We start from the raw sequence: 24,402 nt of genomic DNA, 5'->3' as shown, positions 1-24,402 counted from the left end.
AATATTCATGCCAGTTCAACAGTACGGATGGCCGAAATGTTGAGGGGAAGCCTTTTAAGAAAAAGGGCCCTTGTTTGAAACTCGGTGACTTGAAGGCTTATCTCATTTGTTCTGAAATTATTTTGTTATAATACTTCAGCTCTCCAGTTTAAATGTACACAATAGCCGACATAAAAATGCATACTTATGTGAACCAGTCCTGTTAAGAATGATAACGTGCCTATTACTTAGTACGTGTTCAATAACGTAGACATATCGTTCTCGTTCATCTAAATCATTGTTTTGGGTCATGATTAAAGGCAGCATTAATGTAGAATTGTGTTTGTATAATAACTTAACGTGATGGATATTATATCCATGTTAGAAGTGTTTAGAAGTTCATATTTATGAGCTCATCATATTTATACATATTCAAACAGCATTTACCGCCTTGTTTTTCACTAATTAAAACAAGCAGTTATTTTCTTTTTCAATCATAGTCCAGCCAGCATAGATTAACAACATATTTAAACGAGAGAATAAAGTATTTGTGTAATTCCTAGCTATTACATGCATTCGATTTTTGCAGAATCATAAAACATATTATGAGGTATACAACAGTAGTTTTACAAATCAACACGACATACATGTATCGGTGTAATTTCTTGTGCATGTCAGTCGACGCTATTTTGACAGCATGGTTATTGATTTGCGATACCCATTTTACGACGGAACGTACAATTTGATTATTACCCAGTCTTTTTTGCAGCTCATTTTAACGAGCATACAAAAATGGACAATTTGACATTTCGGCCCAATCGAGAAGGGTTTCTAAACTCACACGACGCCCAACACGTATTAAAGTCTCTATAACGCTCAAAATCAACGAAAATTTCGGTAAGTATTTCGTAAAATAAAGTTAACACCGTAACAATTAGTGTTCCTTTTAGCAATAGCCAAAATTTCAACGCTAGATGTGGTATGATTACATAGATTTTTGTAGATACAAAATGCTCGTTTTTATTTATTTGTGGCCACAATTTATTCCCGCGAATATATCTATTCATACGACACACGAACAAAATTTTAGTGTTCATGTGTCGTATGAATAGATATGCAAAACAATAATAAAAACAAGCATTTTGTATCTACGATCATCTATTGTACCAGACTACATCTGGCGTTGAAATTTCGGCTATTGCCATAAGGAACACCGATTTTTAATTGGTTAAGTTTATTTTACGAACAAGTGTACGGAATGTTCGTTGATTTTTAGTAGTAATGTTACTTTAAAGAAAAATCAAAATAACAAATATTATTTAAATGCACTCTTAAAGTTAAAGAGCGTTGGACTTCTTGGAGACGCATTTCATTGTTATCAAGGTAATGCCTACGCCAATTGTTATGTCACAAAGTATTTTGTCACAGTTCTTAAATGGCAATGGATTCCTTAGATCGTAAGTTCTGAAATTTAGTTTCATTTGAAGAAGATCATTTGTATCTTTACTAAGATGTCCGTTATTTTGGCATTTGACAAATATCCATACTATTATATATGGACAAAGTTATATGGCAAACACGAACGCGGATGAAAACACATGGTGTCACAACCTTGGAACGATCAATGCAAAACATAACGTTACGTTTTGAAACGGTTTATGTCGTATGAGAGTATCTGCATTTGTCCCTTTTGTCGCAGAAGTTAAAGTTTGTATGAATTTCACAGATTGCGTATAAACGTGAATACAATTAGTCAATCATTCGGCAATGTAATGTTTTAATCAATGAAAATATTTCGGTAAGTACTCTTCAATTGTTTTAGACTATGCTGTACGAAACTGGGATAAATGTGAATGATATTTGATTCATTTTTAACGATTCCATCGTGAATCATGCGTCATTAAACGACTTATGTCTTTGTCGATTATTAATTATGAAGGTAATAAGAGGATTTCTTTATTTTGACCGCGTATATTAACGTAAACATAACTTTATAAATGATATATGCAGTCACATAGTATTGTTTCAATATAACCTCTTCGATAATAAATATAGTTAAAGTTGTATCAAGTACAGCAATATGTTAACCACGGATGCATGTATTGCGTTAACAAAATACTTGGTAGCCTTTGCTTTAAACAGTATATTGTTATCATTAGTGTTCATGAAATTAACGTATTTTGACTTTAAAGGCCGATTTTAAGCCCTGTTTATTTGAAACACATCAAATCCCGTGTACACAATCCTAATGAACTGGAACCCGCTTGTTTCATAGTGATCATAATGATTTATTTATTTATTTATTTATTTATTTATTTATTTATTTATTTATTTATTTATTTTATTTATTTATTTATTTATTTATTTATTTATTCATTTTATTTATTAATTTATTTATTTATTTATTTATTTATTCATTTTATTTATTTATTTATTTATTTATTTATTTATTTATATTAATATATATATATATGTGTGTGTGTGTGTGTTTGTGTGTGTGTGTAGTAGCTTTAAACTTCATCTGAACATACATGTACCGGTTTAACTTCCTGTGCTCATGGCATGGCTATTGATATTCCAATCCATAGTGCGATATTATATCCGTTTAATGTCACAGCGGTTCATATATTAGACTATTTCCCATTATATGTATTGTACCAGATTGCTTTCATAAACGGGACCATTTTAAAGGTACAACCTTGGTATGTTTATTTCAACTAAATGTGGATGGACTACATATTATGTAAGCCTTAATTCTTTGGATGTAGCAAAAATTGGTTTAATGTGCAAAGAACTTTGTGCGTGACATTTCTTTACAGATCTTTTAAATAATGTAAATGTTGAATGTGTTATGTCATAATTTGCGCCAATTATTTTTTTGTTCAAAACGTATGACGCCACAGTTATATAATACAATGAATTCTGCCTTGTAAATGTTGCATACTATTCACGTTAGACTTTAGTGACTTATTACGGTGCGCCTTGCATCGTGTATAGTTATCTTACATAATGCCCGCGTAATGCATTATGTCAATTAAGAATTAAGTGCGGGTTAAATTTGTTTAAGTTCATTTCTTAATTCGTTGATTTTTGCAAACATATAAAACTGTCAGTATAAACGATTTTGTTCAAATAATAAAATATTTAACCATGTAGTGTTTCATTAAAAAACAACTCAATATCTTTATTAATAACATGACAAGTGACGTCTAGTTTATCGCATTTTGAAGCACACACACATACATATAAGGAGCTTCTTAATTGGCGCTTTTTCGAAACAATCGCCAGACACAGACAATGTATCATCGTTCGTTTATTGGTACCAGATTTTTAACACTGGGAACACATAACACTCAAGTGGCATATGTTTTAGCATACTGATCTGTCATTGTTTCATGTTATATCAGTTTGCATTTCATTCCAGATTATTTATACAAAAAATGGAAATATAGCTTTTACATATACATCGATATAATATTATTAACCGACTAGTTTTATGTTATTTAGTATTTTCTGCAAATTTCAATCGATAACATATTATTTTCGGCACGCTCATCCGCTGCTTTCTTTCTTAAACGCGGACGCTGTTTTATTATGAAGGATATGCCAATATAAAATGGCAAAACAATTAAGGTTAATATTGTCTAACTGTTTATGATTGACAGGATCATATATAACATTTTCAACATTACAGGATAGTCGTCTATTAGCTGTCCAACAATTACCGCTGAAGACAAAAACACACCTAATAAATCCTGAATGGTATTGCTAGATACCGTAGTTGTTCCAATATACGCTTAGAAAAACATTGAATGTATTAAAATGATGCAGTTTGTATGTCATTCAAAACGTACATATTTATATGATTTTCAGCTATGTACAGAACGTATCATTTAGTTAATGGACTGGCGCTTGTTTTGACATTTAGACTCATCTTGTTGTTTAACCAAGATGTTTCAAGTTCGTCAGTGCATAACAATAAGAATTATTTATATTGTTTTAACTGGGATTCAAATCTTACTTAGATAAAGGCTCAATTCAATGATTTGAATTCTATATTGTTAAGAAAACATAAACGCATAATATATATTTATATATATATAAAATGAAACAATAGTACACGGCCTCTAAAATGCACATTAACGCTACTGGAAAAAGTGATATGAATGACTTAAAATGATGATGATGTAAATGATTATGATACTTATGATGATAATTATGATGACAAGTATGATGATGATGATGATGATGATGCTGATGATGATGATGATGATGATGATGATGATGATTATGATGATCATGATGATGATGATGATGATGATGATGATGATGATGATGATGATGATGATGATGATGATGATGATGATGATGATGATGATGATGATGGTGATGATGTGATGATGATGATGATGATGATGTGATGATGGTGATGATGATGATGATGATGATGATGATGATGATGATGATGATGATGATGATGATGATGATGATGATGATGATGATGTATCTTTATAACATTCTAGGACAAATGCAATAGAACGCTTATGCCTATATATACAGACAATGGAATCGGATCAGACTACGCAATGCTAGATTTTCAAGAACTAATTATAACGCATCCCAATATAGAACGTGCGAAATGTCCATTTGCGGACAAGCTTAACGCGTTCATCTGTATAGTGTTCCATCACGTCTTCTTATCAATCTGTGAAAACATGTAACGGCTAAGAATAACAAAGGGTGTATAGAGTCTAATTGCAGTTTACCGCGAATTGGCACTATTGCATGTGGTATTGTCTCTTAGCCTTAAGATGTCTTCACAGTCATTCATCATATAATTTGCAAATTTTTACAAGTTTATATTCCTGTCTTCTGTGAAATCAAGTTCGAAACGTAGCTTTCATAAATTAACAAACGGTTTGCTCCTGATAAAATTACACATTAAGCAAATAATATCTTGATGAACTTTTCATAATCAAGTACTCAGAAGGTCCTCAACATCATATTTATATATTACAATTTAACCATTTATTCACTTGTTCATAGTAATCAATAGCACGGTCTATATCGGTTGGTTTATTTAACCCATTGATTCTGCCCCCCTATTCCATTTTTTATTTTAGTTTACCTCTCCTGCATGCATTGCAAAAGTGGTGATTTGAAAAAAGCATGGTATTAAAAAAAATCTAATGTGTGGCAGACATAGACTTGACAACCCATGCCATAATATATAGTTATGGTGCAGGAAATCCTTTCGATGTGACCTGTAATTAGTGTTTCTTCTGGTCATCTTCTCATATCCAACCAATTACTCATATGTACCTATCCAGTGATGGTGACAGGACATTAAAACTGTGTGGAATTACCCAATTTTCCGGAATATATTGGGCGACATTTGTGTAGTTAATGTTAGTTTTTTAATGAAATAGACCTTTGTAAGTGTAAGGAATGCTTGGCCACTCCATAGGGTACTCCGCGAAGGAGACTATTTCTGATAACATCGAGTGTCTGTTAACCGAAGTCTGCCAATTCATACTTGACTGGAAAATTGTCATGACAATTATTGGTGTATATATATATTTAAAGCCAAAAAGCCAGACAATATGGCGATATTGAAGATGAGTATTTAGGTGGGAACAAACCATTGACCAACTAGTGGTCTAAATGTGTATATCTGTTATAAGAAGGTTAAAAGTTAATATAGTAAGAGGTTTGCATGGACGTGAAATAACAAATCGACACGTTTAATCGTGAAATGAATTGATCTTGTTTAACTTTGTGGTGTCGGTGTCTTGGCGCCGCAACAACGCATCGGAATCGAATTGAACACATCAACTGCAATACCAAGTTCAATACACAATCACAGATATACTTATAACAAACAGACTTACTTTCTTTGGTATATGAATAACACATTGTAGAAGATACTTGATGTTTATATGCGGTGCGTTGAATGCGTTATATATTTCTCAGTTCATTTACTTTATTTCGAGACTTCATTTACAAGCAATTCAGAAGGCAAACTTATGTGGACAAACATAAAGAGAAACATTCAAAGCAAAATACATGTAGATGCAAAGTCAGCGCCTGAGCCAACATTTCCCTTCCTGGATGCATAGGGTCGAACTGTTTCATATAAATTAAATATTATAATAACTTAAAAAAACTTTTATGAAACCAGCAAGAACGTGGCTTTGATAATTTGTGTGTGCCTTATCCATCCACATACCCTCTATTTTTACAAAGAGTGTTAAATCATACTTATTTGTCCGAAACTTGACACGTCCCAAGACACAGATGGCCGATTTAATCTTATGATAACGTAATAAAATAATCATTGTTCAACTATTTATTGCGGCGTTTTTGTCCAGTGCATAAAGATGAAGTCAACTAAGTACAAGGACACGTGTCCTGAATTAATAAAGTAAATCTAATAAACCGATGTTCCATTGCGCAAAACATCATGATTACAGAAATGTACTGATATTAATTAAGTCGCATTCATGCGATACGTGTCTTCATATGTAGCCAGTGCAGTAAGTTAAAATCAAACTAGGCATACGTTTTTGTGCTCTTAAAACGACAATATGCAATCTCTTGTAAGTTTCAAAAATATTCAAATCATTGATGAATATAACATACTAAATACACGTTCTGAAAAATTGAAAAGAGAAATAAGAAAAAAAAACGTTAGTACGTTTAAAAAGGCTTGTGTATTCCAGTGAAAAAGGCATGCTACAACATAAACGAAATTAATGTATGCTACAAAATATAATTTTTTAAATTATGGTTCACAGACATTTCGTATTCTTTATTGGAAACGGCTTAACTTTGCGGTATATTTTTGCATGATGATTTGTTCGATGAGAAGATGTATACCCTCTTTACTAAAATGTATAAACCCTTATATTAATATAAGCATAAAACAGTGGTGTTGTTATTATTTCGCCGCACATGTTAATGCATACTATAGGAATAAAAACACTCCAGAAACATTTTCAGAACACTTTTCTTTGTTACCAGTCGCTAAACTTTGATTTGAAGCAAATGGCCATTTGTTTTTGGAATACAGGGTATGGGTGTGTTTGTTGAGCTGGATGTTTTCACCGTGCTCAACAGTATTTCAGTCATACAATGGCAGTCAGTTAACAAACTAACAGTACATCTCTTTATCAGTATTTATTGCCCACACTTCTTTCTGTAATTTACTGCTGCCCCATATGATTCGGAGGACACTCATCACCAGTGTGTTGGTTCTAAATTGACCAGCTCTTTGGTTGCACGTGACATAACATGCCTAGTGCCTAAATAATCTTTAGGACTTTAACAACGACATTGGCCTAGGTTAATGGTATTATGTTAATATTAGATTAGTAACGTGTTCAAAATAGCAACGGAATCGCTTTTATCGTTGTGTTGCTTGAGCGCAAAGCAATTTGTCAAAAAATACCCAAAGCGAAATAATTTATATTTATAGAGGCTCTAAATAATTTATATTAATAGAGGCTCTAAATCTGTAGCTGTAGGAATTCCTTTTGACAAATTTGCGTTGAATTAAGTGCGCGCTTGGTAGTGTCAACATCGTCAGTATGCGAAAGAGAAGGCAAAGCGGTTTACATCGTCGATGCATATCATATTTCGGTGTTAGGAATAACCGCAGTCTCTTGAATGGTAAAAAGAAGTTGAAATGTCTGTTCAAGTGTTGCGATGTGATACAGTAGTAACGGAGTGTGGGATAATCGTGATAATAAATTTGATCAATATTTTCTTATCATTGGATACGAATTGAAGTTAATGTCTAATGCGCAGTTTTGCGTTTGACAAGCAATGGCCTATTATAATCGTGTTTTATATAGCATGATTGATGGATTTGTTCAAGAAGAACAGTAAAATAAGGGATAGTGTTCGGGTTATGTTACTGCAATTATTCAATTGAGTTCATTTGTGAGTAGTTCGTAGTTAATTTGCAGCCTCTTCACGAGTGCATCTATTGGGTTGACCTGTATGTGTTTATTTGGAGACGCGATTAAAATGTTTACGTTATACATTATTTTCTGCATCAAGAAGCATTTGAAGTAAATATCATCGGACCAGAAGAGATTGTTTATTTGACTATGGATCTTGTGGCCAAATTGAGCAAACTCAAGCGGAAGTGTCTGAGACGCACTCAAACGGAAGTGGATCATGTGCGTAATGTTGCTTGAGCTTGATTGTGGTAACTAATTATTGTTCAATATGTGTGGCCAGTTGTATAGTTGCACTCGAAATCACTTATCAATCTCGAAATTTTTAAAACATATTTTTATGCATTTTTACGAATTTGTATTATAACGCCCGTTAAGTCAATTGAGAAAACGACGTTTAATATATTATTTCCAATTTTAGTAGAATATATTTTTTAAATATGTAATTAAATATATATTTGTTTGTATGTTCCGTAGTTGATTTTACGTAGTGGATTTATTGTAGTTTTCCATGTTTTCTCAGTATCCTTTCTCACATGTGGCTTTTTTATTTTATATTTTGTTGTGTGCAGTAATTAATACGTGTGTTGAATACGGTGTTTCAACTTATTATATTTCCATTCATACCCGTCTGTCTGTTTATATGCCTCTATCAATGGAGGTATACATGACATTAAAACATTGTGTCAAATTACCCACGACTGCAATCTATTATCTACAAAGCGTTATTACTTGCTTGCATCTATATTTTCCTAGTATTATGTGTTGATTAATGGCCGGAATTTATTAGCTGTGCGACAGATTTTTATAGATATATACGAAGCTTAGCGGTAAATGTTTATTTAAGCCACGTATAAGGACTATACCCAATTAAAGAAAACAACTTTGTACAACCGCCTTTCGCTTCACGCATAGTTATTTTGCACACAACGTTTATGCATTATTAAACTTTGAATAGTTTCGTAAGTTATCAACACGTCACTCGGTGGAGAGAACTATATAATTGCTATTAATGTTTGTTTATATTTAGTGAAAAGCTATTTTTTTATGTTAAGTAAAAAGTGAAGTTTTTTTTTATTTTACAGCGTCGTGTGAATCTTAAACCTTTGTCATCCGAGGCCATTTGCACTTTCTCAAACAACTTGGCCAAGGAGACGGTTCTTAGAAAAAGTTGTTATATCCAAGGAGCTTTGTAGTGTCAGATGTTCGAAGTTCGATTTGATATCCTGTTGCATAAGTCAATGGAGTTATCATGCATGGACTAAAACCATTTCATGACATCCACCTGTGGAAAATCACTAAGAAACAATTAGCCCTGTAAAGGATCGACCCAAAAGTATTCAATTGTCAGGTTTAATTTTTACTCAACATAGCCTTTTTGTTTTCACTTTTTCTTGAAATTGTGAGAGAGTGTAATAAAGCGGCGAACGAGTGCAGACAAAGATGCTATTTATGTTAGCATCGATTGTCTCAACACTACAATCTGCTCATGTATACTATTGTCCGGATATTTAGGATGTATTTTTTCATATTTAAAAGTTAATCATATTTACACCTTATGTGGTAAGTGCAATGAAAATGGATCAGTAAGAATAATAAAATGTATATGAGGAAACAGATTTTAGTAATATGAATGTTAACATCGTGATTGTTTGTTATTAGATGTCCATACAATTCGCATAATTGAAATCTTGAGACTTTATAAAGGCTGTCTATGTTAGGAACAAACGTTATAAGATTGCGTTTTTAAATTATTGCAAATAGCATTCGTTGGTTTGGGCTTTCAACGAGGCGTATACAGAAAACACCCAATATCGAATAGTTGTCTTGTACATGTACACTAATTCAACATTCATACCAACAATTGGATGATCAAACCTAAGTATACACTTAAAACGTTCGCTTCAAATATTACGTCGGATGCTCGTTTTCAATTTGCTCCTGTCGATTCCTAGAATTATGTTATGACATACGCTATGTTGTATAAAATATATTCTGTATGTTAGTGAAGATATTCTCACAAAACAACGACCAGTAGTTTGTATTTGTTATGCAAATTTTAGGATTGATTGCCGTTGATCTGCTTGTAATGTATTCAACCAGAGTTTTAATTGATGAAAAATAATAGCATGTGATTCGAATTATGTCTTAAATTTGTGTTCGATCAAGACGACGTGCGATTCATATTCAAAAGGAGTAATAGTCGGTGCTTGTGATACAGATGATTATTTGCCCTTTAAGCTATTTAGCAAATGTGTGTTCAATTTCCAAAAACCGTTCAGGCTTAATATTCGTAAATAAAAAAAAAACGACGTTTAGCTTTGTAGGCAACCGCCACCGGCAGAAAACATGAATATGGATTGACGTACGTTTTACGCTGTACATGTTCAAGAAAGCCAACACAAATGATGGCATATATACGAGACATTGTGTAGCATGTTCAAGAAAGCCAACACAAATGATGGCATATATACGAGACAATGTGTAGCACGCATGAAAGACATTAAAGTCCTCTATGACAAGGTCATATTTTGGAAATCTAATTTCAGAACTAATATTGTAAAACCTCCCGTAATATCGGTGACACAATAAATGTGCGAGTGGATTAAACATGTATATAGTGATAGATTTGATTTAGGTTACAACGGAAAAACTACTGAGGATTTTGGTTTATGTGTATGAGGCAAATGTTGTTAATGCCAAAAAATAACGGTCTGATTACTCTTTTACATTCTGATTCTGGTAAATTGTGGTAATTGAGTTTAATTCTCTTCGATAGCGTACGAATAGTATGAAACGTATTGGTATTTTAAGCTTAAAGGGGCCTTTTCACAGATTTTGGCATATATTGAAGTGTCTCATTAAATGCTTTATATTGATAAATTTAAACACTGGACCAAAACATCTCCATTAAAAAAAAAAGAATACAATTAAAAAAAGAAAATAAAGTAGCCCTCAACTGGGCTCGAACCACTTACCATAGGAAAAGTACCTGCAAATGAAATTGTAACTGACTGACATCTTGCAAGTAATTACTGAATTTCTCGGTTACAGTTATAGCATATGTATAATCATTTAGAGGTCTGATGACAAGTTTGTTCAAAGAAACAGATACTGATTGCAAAATTGTATGACATATAGGGTCAATGGTTAATATATATGTATTCTTCTTATTGCAATCTTTGAACAATACATATTTGATTGTATTCGTTTACTTATGACAACGTCGCGTTTACAGGTAGGCCTGCAGCATAATAACGTGACTGAATAATGTTATTGATCCCAAGGCGGTTGCTTTTATACACTGCTTACCCAAATACAAAATACATTGCAAAGAATCGCATTACAACCGAGTATTTATCCAGTGCTCTTAGGTAAATTCAATAAGTCATAGTGAGATTTGCTTTTTAATTCTTTTGGTACACGTAATAAACACGTTACATACGTAATATTTTATCCACGGGCGTCTCTTTACAGCAAGATATCCAATACAGCGACAAAATTACATAAGGGAATGGAGTGAAATAGATACTTTTAGTTGCTTTCATGAGATGCCTTTCAGTGTACGTACCAGTGCATCAAGTTGAAATCATGCACTTTTGACATTAAATAAAAGGTTAGCATTATATATATGTTCATATTTCTTATCACATTTCCTTGCTCGTAATGTTGAACTATTCTAGTAAAGCGCGGCTCGGTTTGATTTACGAAGATGTCTTATAGATGTTCTGTTTTATTGTATAACCTAAGTGACCTCTAGTACAACCTATTGCTCTATTTCAAGATAAGTTGATCAGAAAGGTTGCATGCAGTTGTGGCTTATCTAGAGGTACTTGTATTTCAACTGATACTGTATTTGATATATCTGGCGCCTCTGTAATCTTCTATACAGGTATTTCAACTGATACTGTATTTGATATATCTGGCGCCTCTGTAATCTTCTATACAGGTATTTCAACTGATACTGTATTTGATATATCTGGCGCCTCTGTAATATTCTATACAGGTATTTCAACTGATACTGTATTTGATATATCTGGCGCCTCTGTAATCTTCTATACAGGTATTTCAACTGATACTGTATTTGATATATCTGGCGCCTCTGTAATCTTCTATACAGGTATTTCAACTGATACTGTATTTGATATATCTGGCGCCTCTGTAATCTTCTATACAGGTATTTCAACTGATACTGTATTTGATATATCTGGCGCCTCTGTAATCTTCTATACAGGTATTTCAACTGATACTGTATTTGATATATCTGGCGCCTCTGTAATCTTCTACATAGAGGCTGCTGCACCCAAAGTAAGAAAGTTAGTCAAGAAAAAAAGATTAAAGTGTGGATGAGATAAGATTGTTTTATTACAAGGATTTTGCTTTTAGTATACAGTTCGAATCAGCTGCCGAATGACATCTAACGTAACTATCGTGCTTTTCCGTATGTTCATTACAATTATAATAACAATACCCATTTGAACAACACAATAGCATATGTTTCATAAGTGAGGCTGCGAAACTTTCATATACCATAATGGTGTAGAGATCGAATACAAAAATGGGCCGTCTGAATAAGTTGACACTATTGAGTTGTACAAATATTTAACATTAGATACGAGGTTTTACATTTGCTTAAGACATCGGTTCATTAAATATATTACGAGTTCAGAAAAATATGTAGAAAGTGTGATTTCCTAATGTTAAGCGTGTACGTTGATAAGTTAAGGAGTTGAAAGGTCATTCAGGTGTAGCAATGCAATACAGTGGTAACGCAAGAATAGCAATTTCGATTAAAACACAATTGGGCATGAATTGTAGTCAAATGTCACAGACACAATTTTTCGAACCTACAAATGATGCAGTTACTTTTACAGTGTGCGTTACCGGATACTATATGCTGACATATGAGTGCTGATGAAGCATTTCAATAAATTCAAATCGACCAGAAAAACGAGGCCTGGTATAGGGGAGATAACCCTGGGTTATGGTTAGGTTATGGTTAGGGGTCGGGTTAGGGTTAGGGTTAGGCTAACCCTTACCCAAACCCGACCCCTAACCCTTACCCTTACCTTTACCCTAACCCTCTAACTCCCCATGCGAATTATTACAATACCAGGCCTCGCTTGTTGTTGGTGTCCGGTTCCCGAAAATAGCGGACATTTTGCTTAGCGTTGAGCTTTTGGCCAAAATGAGTAGCTTCAAGTGGATGTGCCTGAAACGCTCTCAAACGGATGTGGATATTGTACGTGATGGGGCAAAACATTACGTTGGGAACAATGTTTGTTTTCTATAGACATACGCAGAAAGTGCGATACCTATTGCTTATATAGCCTTCAAGTATTATGTGACTTTATAAGTGGGGTAGTGTTGCAATAGATGGAACATTCGTCTCAATTATAACAAAGGTCGAGATTGACTTATATAAGAAGCTCAACAAACAGGAGGTCAAATATAAAATCATTCTTCATGAAACTTGACCTGAACATGTGCTACTAAGATATCTAGACTGTTTCTGAACACATTTCTGTGAAGTCAAAACTATGTCAAATTGACGTGAAAGCTTTTAGCAATCATGGGGTCTCTTTTATTGCCAATTGTTCGTGAAACGTAGTCCGAAAATTGTATCCAATTATATCAAGATTGAGTCTAAAGCATGGTCATGTTGAGTCAGAAAGCAGGTCCAAGTTCAAAATGAAAGAAGCTTATTTCTCTCTAGAGGTCACATGTATTGCTCAATCTAAACGAAATCTTGTCCGAATACTTAACCCAATAAAACACAGGTTGCACCAATAAAGCACAGGTTGCGTTCTAACCTGTGAGGTCGAAAACTAGCAAGGACTGTTTCCAATAAAACGTTTAGAAGCAAAAGGCTGAAAACACTCTAGACGCCAATTTGTTCCTCCAAAAGAAGATGCAACTTAGTAAAAATATTACTCGTAAGGCGGTTCAAGCATAGTTTGATTCAGGTCATGTGGATTAATAGTTTAGGCCACGAAGTCAAACTTAAGGAAACTCTTGTTAATACTATAGATGTTTTGATTGCTAAATTTTTATATATGTGTGTTGGAACATTTTTCTCCAGTTTTTAACCTTTGTAATATTTGATAGTGAGTAATATGAACTCGGATAAGCGACACATGACACTCTCGGCCCTTATCTTAATCTACAAATACCCGTTGTAATATTCGTATTATTTATGGGTGGTTTAACATATAATATCAGGTGCATTTCAAAGCCAATATATCAATCACTATATTTCCATCAAGGCCACTTTATAGATGTTGCGACATTCCGAACACCCTGTTCCGCTCCGTAGAGTGTGGTATTATAATAAACTATAAGGCTAAAAATAACATAATAATGAAAAAGCTCCCATGTTTATCGTGTTCTTATGTTGGTGCACGTCCCCAAATAAATCTCTGAATGCCTTAAAGGGGCCTTTCCACGTTTTAAAATACATCTCCCATTGTATAAGCACGGATGGCCGAGTGGTCTAAATGTGAGTCTTTTGACTCCAGGACCCCAGGGGTCAGTGGTCCGAGCCCTGTTGAGGGTTACTTTTTTTTTTTTAATTTTATTCTAGATTTTTTACTGAAGCTTTTTAGATCCAATGTTTAAATTTATCAATATAAAGCATTTAATGACAAACTTCAATACATGCCAGAACCTGTGAAAAGGTCCCTTTAAAATGAAAATCTTTAAATACCTTATAGGATTGCGAAATACAGAATCAGTACAGAGACAGACGATCATATTTCAGGTAAAATATCGAACGAAAATTAACATGACTACATGCCGGGTGATATGTTAGACGCCATATGTTGTAACAAGTGTTTTATGTACAAAATGTATACGGAAAACTGTCTGTGTTTCGTATAGGGCTCGACTAACTTCCGTATAAGATAACGTTTTATCACCGTTTGTTTTGTTCTGTTTCAGTTACATGAGGACACTATCTTACCCACACTTTTCACAGGAAATGCTGCTTCGTGTATAAATTATCATCCTTTGAAGTTGACAAAATTATAATTCGTCACAAACGCGAAACGGTTAAATAATGTTCAATGATTCTGTTATTGTCACTATCTCTTGAAGTGGTGTAAAATTAGCTTTATAAAGACATTGTTTCGGGCCCGACGTTTGAAAGCATTTTTATTTTGTATCTTTCTTAAATTACAATCTTGTAATTATGATAAAAAAAACTCTACAGCTCCGTGGTAAATATCTAGCAATTTAATTCATTTACTGTAAAACTTTTAAAAAAATCCCCCAATCTCTGAACAAGTTATTTTATTTATTTCGGTTTTTGTCCGATGCGTAAAATTATTCAAACGGAGAACCAATGCTTCAATGACAAGATTATGTTCAAGGCTAAGTATTTGATGTTCGTTGGAATTAGAAGACAAGATTTGTGTCGCCCTCTGTAAATCAATATCACACCCACAGGTCTGGAAGTGTGTTCATCAATTACCAACTCGTCCGGATTGGCGGGGTTCTCTCCTATTAATGGTAATGGAACATTTCAGCCTAGGGAAGTTGAGGCTAACAGGGTATATTCAGTGTCATGTTCATGGAAAACGGGTGTTAGCATTTTCCTACTGTTGATACAAATATTGCTTTAATGTAGTGGTGCAGTGCACCATCTCAAACATGTAAGTAAATACTCCAGAGGTGCCTTTTTGGATTTAGGCTTGTTTGAATGAAATTCTCACTAAGTTACTTAGTTTATGTTTCATATTTCCATACATATTTTTGAAAAAATTACTTTTGGACTGATGTTTAAGAGGATGAGAGTGTGTTTATAACAGTGCAAACTCTCGGTATTAACGACCAGTAAATTCTGATGTATAAACAAATATAATGATGAAGTCCTTTTAATGAACTTAATACACTATTTCGTGTTAATTTTCCACTATTTAACGCTACTTATGTAGTTTCGCAGTACAGTTGCTGTATCGTTACTGCACTCTAATCCATATACTTATATTGGATACCTACTTTGGAGCTTACATTTTCCTGAAAAAGTATGTCGATTATACAGATTCCTTGTTCATATCGCAGACTGTTGCATATTTTGTAGAAAGACGAATAATATAATCATTAATATTTGCCCATTTCCTTCTCCAGGACTGTAGGATCGGACCATGGTATAGTGTTGTATACACACGTTAGTTGCTATTTTATCGTTTAAATTATATTCCCCGATCTTATTATCAATATTTAAAATTTTAATATGTGTAATGCAAATCTGACTTTACTTGGAATCAACTTCAGATGAATAATAACTTAACATACATCTATATTGTTATTACCGTAACTCTCCGTTTTTGTTGATGAATTGCCAGACCCTGGAAATGACGCTCCGTACATCAGATTAGCAATTTACCGATCGAGGAACTCGGCGTCTGTAATAATATGCCATCGGCTGCCAAGAAGTGAATTAGGTTGTAAAAAACGCCATTTTCAATGTTGCCTTTTAGAGACAATGTAAGAATCTGACGTTCTGTCACTTTTGATTTTCAAGTGTTATCGTATAGGACAAGTGGTACATAAAAATTATTACACATTTTAAGGTTTCGATTGAGGAAAAGTTCAACTATACTGTGTCCGTTCGATAAATTATTGTTTAATAACTGATTCGTGGAACATATTATTCAATATAGACTTTGATCGGTGTTGGTTGAGCCTATCTTTTGTAGGCATGTATCTATGTACGCAGAATGTTTTAGTTTAAAAACGTTAAGTATTTGTTTAAACAAACGTTCTTTACATGTGCCGGGATGCAGTTCAATATTTACGGTCATAACTTTGCCGTAGTTAAGTTGAAATCTGAATTCCTAAGAAGCCTTTACAAAATGACAACTAAGCGTTGTATTTACGATAATTATTGAACTAACGCGATCAGTTTGAAAAATTTGCAATTTGCGTTCCTACGTCCAAGTAAAATGCTCCTACATATCAACATTTATCTTCAAATGTCTGCAAAGACTATTTTTGGAGTGTTTGTTTTATATTGTTAACAGTTCTTGTGTTATGCACGGGTGGTAAATGTTTTATTTTGTAATGGAATATTGTCACATAAGTTTACATGCATAAATTGCAGCACAACATGTTTTAGCTGAAAGCATGGCTATTGAGTTCTAATAACGACGTTTTATCGATTCAAGAGTTGTTATCTGTTAATAATTGCTGGTAAACATTGCAATTGATATACACCAGCTGTTTATCAGTAAAGCTGTTTACTCTAAAATAGTCCGACAAAACGGGAAAGACAGGATGAAACATTTCTACTTAAAACTGTCCTTTGTTTGGCCATTATATTTCTTGTCATGCACTAACCAGGAATAGAGTTTCCGTTCTCCATGTTTGTTGATCCCATACTGGTGTTCTGAAATGCCGTTTGCCTTTTGTAACAACGGTCCAGTGCAGATAGTTGTCAACAACATGTTTTTATTACACAAAATGAAAGCAAGGTGATAATAACTTGTTAAAATTGCTATGTGAATTTTCATGTTTAAAGCATTTGCTGTGTTCTTAGAATCGTATATGTACATTTTATCCAATGATACATTTTATGACATTGTATACTTTTTGTTTATATAGTGGAAAGCATCATGTTTAAATACCCGAACCTCGAGTAATTCAGGTTATAGCAATTTAAACCCAGTAACTTGATTTCGTTTGCCGCAGAGTCGATTACGCACAACCAATTTTCGGTTACATGTGTCCAAAAACATCTTGTCAATTTACGGGCAACCTTGCATAAACGTATGTAGTGATTATTCAATCATTAGGTTATATCCTATATACGATGGTATGCTGTTATTTTTAAACTATTTTGAACACCATCATACTATACTGTATTTGAAATAAAAGGTCACTCGCTTCTATACAATGAGTGACATCCCAAGATTTGTACAGTGACCATAAGGTAATTTTCGAAATGCTATCAAAAACAAATCTGTAAACATAAAAAACAACAAGTCTAACTCCATGCAGAAACAATTGAAACAAAGCATGAAGCATGACACGCAATCTATATTCACTCTCGATGTAAGACATGTCAAATGATTCTGTAAAGAGGGTAAATATGATATTTAAATAAGTGGAACAAATGAAGGACGTATGAAATACAAATGAAACATATATCTTTATATTCATGTTTATTCACGTTAACCTGTAAATCACCGCAAATGACCAAGGCCGCGGTGGTCCACCGTGATCGCGGTGATCCACCGTGAGATTTATTGCCCAATAACGCCCGCGCTCGAGTTTTTATCAACATATTTTATAGAGCCTGTCACCGCGATTCGCCACGGCGACATCACTGCGTTCCACGGTGTTCCACGGTGTATCGCGGTGATGAAAGTAGATGACACGCTTGGCCAAATCACGGTGATGCAGAAATCAGAAGGCAGAAATCGCGCAAGACGTTGTGTATTCGGCGAACAATGCTATATTATACCTCACTTTCTGTTGACAAGATAACAAGACAAATGCGAACCGAAATGTGCTCAATCGGAATATATTTATTTGAGATATGTTTTAATTGCATGTTTTATGTAGGCGAATATATCATCATTTCATGAAAAAATAACACCCTGTTAATATATAAACATGAAAGGAGAACAATTATATGTGCTTTAAGACAATTGTTTACTGAAAAAAATATTATATGTGGTAATAAATATAATAAATAATGTTTTCTGGAAATTCATTATTTGCAAGTCTTTTGTTGGACCCAATGGCTCATTGATGCAGTTATCAGTACACACTCTTTTTAATTGTGTTGATAATATAAAATTATAATGCACAACATGATAATAAATTAAACATAAACTAATTTCAACGTTTCATATTTTCAGAAAGAAAATACAATGAATGTAAACATGTATTTACATGTTTACAGAACTTGTAAAAATACTTAAAAGAAATATCATATTTGTTACGTTTTCCATTTGTTCAAAATGGTCTGACGACTTTACAAACAACTAAACAAACTCCATCGGAATGTTTCATGTTTAACACATAAGAATGGAGATCTATTACATTCTTACGGCAAATACTATAATTGGCAAATATTCCCAGACCAATGACCGCTCCATGCGACGGGTATTAATTTTCTTTGCACCTCGAAAATAACTATGGCAACGTCGATATGTCATTAACAGTTCGCAAAGGCTATACTCTTGAATTGGTCATTTCCGCTAAGTAGGAACTGAGAAGCAATTATTACAGCCGCGGCGGTATGATGTATGTAATTTTCTGGTCAAGGCGTGTTTCAATTTGAGTGATTATGGTCAGTGATCGCAACTATTCTGGTACTTCAAGTAAATAAGGAAATAATACTTACTTGCTGAATTGGAACATAAAATGAAATATATTTTTTAAAGAGGATGCATTCTTTTTTGAACGTCGCCATATAGAACTGGTCTAAAATGGGAAGTGTTGTTTTGTTTCATTTCAAATGTTCTCTGACACTATCGACGGCTCTGTCAGAACCTCGTGTGCATTTAGAGGCTAAAAAGTGATACTCTTAAGTTCGTCTGCTGTCTCAAATAAAACAAATATGGTTGTAACAGCTGTTGCGGAATGCATTTTTTATATCATTAAATAGCCTTGGGTTTTTTGTTTTATCTTGCGCTCAAAATTTCCGCTAACGGACATTAAGCGCATCGATCGTGTTTTAGTGCCCGAGCGACGCGAATTTATACTAAAATACCAACAGCGAAACAACATCCTTTTATAGTAAAGGTATCTTTGAAGCTGGATCATATGGAAGACTTACGTCGAAGTTAGAAATTAGAATAAGCCCAGCACGCTGTAGGCTGTAAAAATCGCTGAGAAAAAAGATTGTTAAATCGGTTTTCATCGTCGGTGTTTTTTTATTACCAGATGAAGCCACAAGCGTAGATCTATCGGCTGTGAATTGGTATAAAGAGATGTAACAGTCGTAAAGAGCTGCTGTGATAGTGGATAAAACTGTTTTGTTTACATGCGGTTTGTTAACGTTGTGTGAAAATAATACATGTTACAGGAACTAATAACTTTTAGAAGGTTCATGTGTGCGTTCCTTTATATACTCTTTACCTATATGAATACTATGAGAGTTAACATAGTGGCTCTAAATCGATATTCTTATATTGACAACTTAAATTGCGTGTTTGGAGGGTTCTTCAAAGTTACAGCGTAAGAAGGAAAATATAACTTTTCGTTGACAATGGAGCTTGTCTCCACAATGAGCAAACTCAAACGGAAGTGCCTGAGACGCGCTCAAACGGAAGTTGCCGATGTACGTATATTTCAATATTACGTATATTTCAATATACGATCATTTTTATGTCTTTACTTGCGTGCAAAATTATTTGTCATTTCGAAAACTTTGCATCCACCCTACGCTTCATATTCATATAAGCTTATTGCAATGAAATACGCATGACAATCTACGTTATTACGCTTCATATTCATATAAGCTTATTGCAATGAAATACGCATGACAATCTACGTTATTACGCTTCATATTCATATAAGCTTATTGCAATGAAATACGCATGACAATCTACGTTATTACGCTTCATATTCATATAAGCTTATTGCAATGAAATACGCATGACAATCTACGTTATTACGCTTCATATTCATATAAGCTTATTACAATGGAATACGCATGACAATCTACGTTCTCGTTTTATGATATTCAAACAATAATAATTAGACAGTCAAAGTACATATCCGTCATCCTACATAATTAGCATTTTATCAGCGTATTACCATAGTCCTTTTTTTCCAACCAACTATGACAGGTGTTTTCAAAGGAAAAACAGTCACGTTATTATTATGAATGTACGTAATAACAAAATTGCATGAGTGCTTATGGCATTCAAGTACTACAATATTTTTCTATGCAAAAACTCGTAATTCCGCCGCTCCAATTTGTTATGAACTCTGCATAAGCATGTCAACCAATCGATATGGTTTGATGATTTCCTTAAAGGGGCCGTCCAAAGATTTTGGCATGTATTGAAGCTTGTCATTAAATGCTTTATATTGATAAATTTAAACATTTTAACTACAAAATCTCCAGTAAAAAAAACAAGAATAGAATTTAAAAAAGGAAAATACATAAACCTCAACAGGGCTCAAACCACTGACCCCTGAAGTCCTGGAGTAAAAAGTCTCCCGCCTTGACCACTCGACCATCCATGCTCATGCTTAGAGCGGATGTTTTTTTTTACCTATATAAGCAATCCTAAAAATGACATAATATAATGAAATGACAACAACAGAACTTTCTAAATTATTCAATCGTTTCGCGTCTCACGACGCTTTATAATTTTCAGGTTTTCAAATCATCAAAAGATGCATATAATAGATATTTAAGAGCATGGTAAATGGTCGGTATTACTATTTCCTAAAAAATATCATAACTTAAACCAAAATTTGCGATTCTGAAGCAACTTTTTTTATTTTGTCAATTTACCAAAACGTGAAATCTGTTGGACGGCCCTTTAGCATAACAAATAAACTAACGTTCCTGCATTGTCGGTTAGTATAATTTTCAATTGATATTTCGCTTTTGTTGCCAACATAACAAGCCTATATGTGTAGCCTGGCTTTTTGTTTACGAGGCCTACTTATACAAAACAGATGTGCATTTCAAAACTTTTAAAACATCAAATGTATGTGAGATTATGTATTAAGTATTGTGTATTGAATATAAAGAAATAAAAAGTTTACAGGACTTCAGATTAGTTATCAAAATAAATGTTTAAATATTTTAAACGGTAATATGCAGGAGACTCATAGATTTTGTATAAAACGTACGTTGTTGGTAGATATATTTGGACACTCCCCAATAGTTTTTACAAACATTAACCATAAATGAATGAAACATGATAAAATAATGTTTATTTGCACGTTCGGCGAACTTTTGTTTTATCGACCTATATGAAAATGCAACAGAAAACTTTGGCGTATTTGCAGTTTGACATATACGGACTCGAACGATGTGAAATGTGTATGTATTTATATAAAAATTAGTGTCAATGCTTACTTTAATGCATAGTTATAAAGAAAGTATAAGATTAAAAAATTATCATTTAAATGTTTTATTAGAGCATTGAATTTGAAGTTTAAAAATTGCTTTAAATATTTATGTCAGCAAAAATATAACATGTTAACCAAATTTACATGTGTATGTCGAAGCTACATAGTTACCATTTGACGAGGCCTTATTAAACATAATAATAACCTCTTATCTCGCCTATATATCTATCCAACGGAAGCTATCAGCATCGATTTCCGGTCCAGTAGCCATCTTGAAAATATATTACATGCACGTCGCCGGTAATCAATCCGGTTGGCCATTCATTTGCTCTCGATTGATCAACTGGTAGTTAGCCCATGAGATAATTACTACATCTATACATCGACCACAAGGCTTTAACGTTGCATACATGATGTTCATGTCGTTCATTACCGTCGAAACTTTTCTAGTGAAAATGTTCATGTCGCGTTTGAAGACAGTATACTGTATTTGGTTTGCTAATGATCTGCACTATTGATTTTTTCTCTAAATCAAATCAATTCCAATGAAAATGTGCATGACGCGTTTGAAGACATAGTAAAAGAGTTTTTATGACAATTATGTAGAAAAAAACGACTACGAATCTATGGCCTATCGCTTTTTTAAATTGCCGTTCATTACTGAGGGTATTCACACATTGTTTGGTATCTGTAGTCAAATTCTACACAAGGGACATTTCAGTATAAAACTAAAGTTTCATTTAACAAGTATCAGCTCAATTTTTAAGGAGATCGTTAATTGTGACTTCAATAATTCTCAAGAATAAATCGCATTGCGAAGTATACAGTTAATACCGAATTTTATGAAGCTTTTATGAAAACCGGTACCATCGTTATCTAGCGGGGCTACACAACGTTGATTTTCAAGGAAATGATCAAGAACAGCAAACGAAAAATCACCAGATGCTAAGTACGCAAGTACTTACAAGGCTGGTATCTATAATGTCATATTAATTAGATACTTTCCATAATGCATTGTGCTGCACGTTGAATCTTTTCTGATGCAAATATCCCTCACACATTACTTCTCTCTTAATTAATCAGAAATCAGATCACATTCTTGTCTGGACAGACAATGTGGTGTTCTACCACAATTTCGCAGAGTCTTCGTTCCTTGTCCTCACTGCCATCACAAGAAAATCCTACCAAATTTGGTAGGATTTTATTTTTTGTTTAAGTATTGTATTATGAAAAGAAGTATCATTTTTTGTATATTTAAATTAGCGAATAACTTTAGGTTCATAATAAAACGAAAAACAGAAATGAATTAAAAACAGTAACAATAACAACACTAAAATTATTGTACAACGTGGCTGGACTATCATCACGTTGTTGATTATGAAGGCAGGGATTATTTCAAGCTACGCTGTTTCCAGTAAAATATCTGCGCGGAGGTTGGTTCTACCACAACCGACACAGCATCTTGTGTCATTCTTGTGTGAAGGAGCGGTGAAAAAATAAAAGTATATACGTACTTTCTTTTTATGTGATTTTTAATCATCGGCGAATGAAAGTATATTTACAAAATGTATTGGTCTTTAAAGAACGATGTTTTCTGCTAAATACCAGCAGCTAAGTTTTTAATTTTCAAGTGATATTGGTATAGTCGGATCTTTACTTCGGTAAGCCTCGGAACAACAATATAAGTTTCATTTCTGGACGTTCATATCAGATGTCAAGTGCATGAGCGCCCAATGTCTTAAACAGCAGATTTTTTAATAACAGCTCTCGTCAGCAATAGGTAAGACACGGTATGCTTGTCAATTTCATTGGCATTGTCTGCGTCAGATGAGACTTAAACCAGACATTAAATCACCCATTAATGCCTAACGTCTAGAAAAAAGGCCTTGGCAAACATCGTAAACCCAGATGAGACGCCGCATGATGCGTCGTCTCACCAGGGTCTGCGCTGTTTGCTGACAGAAATTTCTATTAGAAATATTCTAAATATAGAAATAAATATACTAGACATCCCTAATGTTGGAAATAAATTGATCCAATTTAGAAGGATGGGAGAGTCCACTAGGCATAAATGGGTTAAACCAGACATTAAATCACCCAATGATCAATTGATATAGGTCAGTATGGGAAAGTGTGATGGACATACATTTCTGCCGATCGACCAGACAGCTATCGAAGAATAAGTATTTGACACTCTAAATAATTACCAATCTGAGTGAGACAGTACTTCTGGTACGTGTTTCAAGTTAATTGTCGTAACGGATTATCACTGGTCTATTCAATTCATATCAATAACCACATTAGGCTCATATTTCTTTTTACTAACGATTCATTCAGATCTTGTATTTAATGTATAACGATGCATCATAAAAAGACATACGAAGTTTGTTCAATATTAAGCTGACCGTGATGT

General features: G+C 33.7%; 1 protein-coding gene across 3 annotated transcripts in view; it reads left to right on the top strand.

Annotated features, from left to right (window-relative positions):
• The window catches only part of LOC127876287 (synaptotagmin-6-like), a 92,285-nt gene that overhangs the window by 55,378 nt on the left and 12,505 nt on the right, over positions 1 to 24,402 (top strand). The window contains exon 1 of one of the 3 annotated variants that reach the window (XM_052421414.1): positions 7,788 to 8,165. The exons of the other annotated variants lie outside the window; for them this stretch is intronic. Within the exon in view, the coding sequence (XP_052277374.1) occupies positions 8,094 to 8,165 (72 nt within the window). The 5' untranslated portion in view covers positions 7,788 to 8,093. Of the gene's footprint in view, positions 1 to 7,787; positions 8,166 to 24,402 lie in introns of those variants that run through there. 3 annotated transcript variants of the gene reach the window in all.

The sequence above is a fragment of the Dreissena polymorpha genome, chromosome 4, assembly GCF_020536995.1.
Source record: "Dreissena polymorpha isolate Duluth1 chromosome 4, UMN_Dpol_1.0, whole genome shotgun sequence".
Classification (NCBI taxonomy): Eukaryota; Metazoa; Mollusca; class Bivalvia; order Myida; family Dreissenidae; genus Dreissena; species Dreissena polymorpha.
This window is presented reverse-complemented; position numbering and strand designations above follow the sequence as displayed.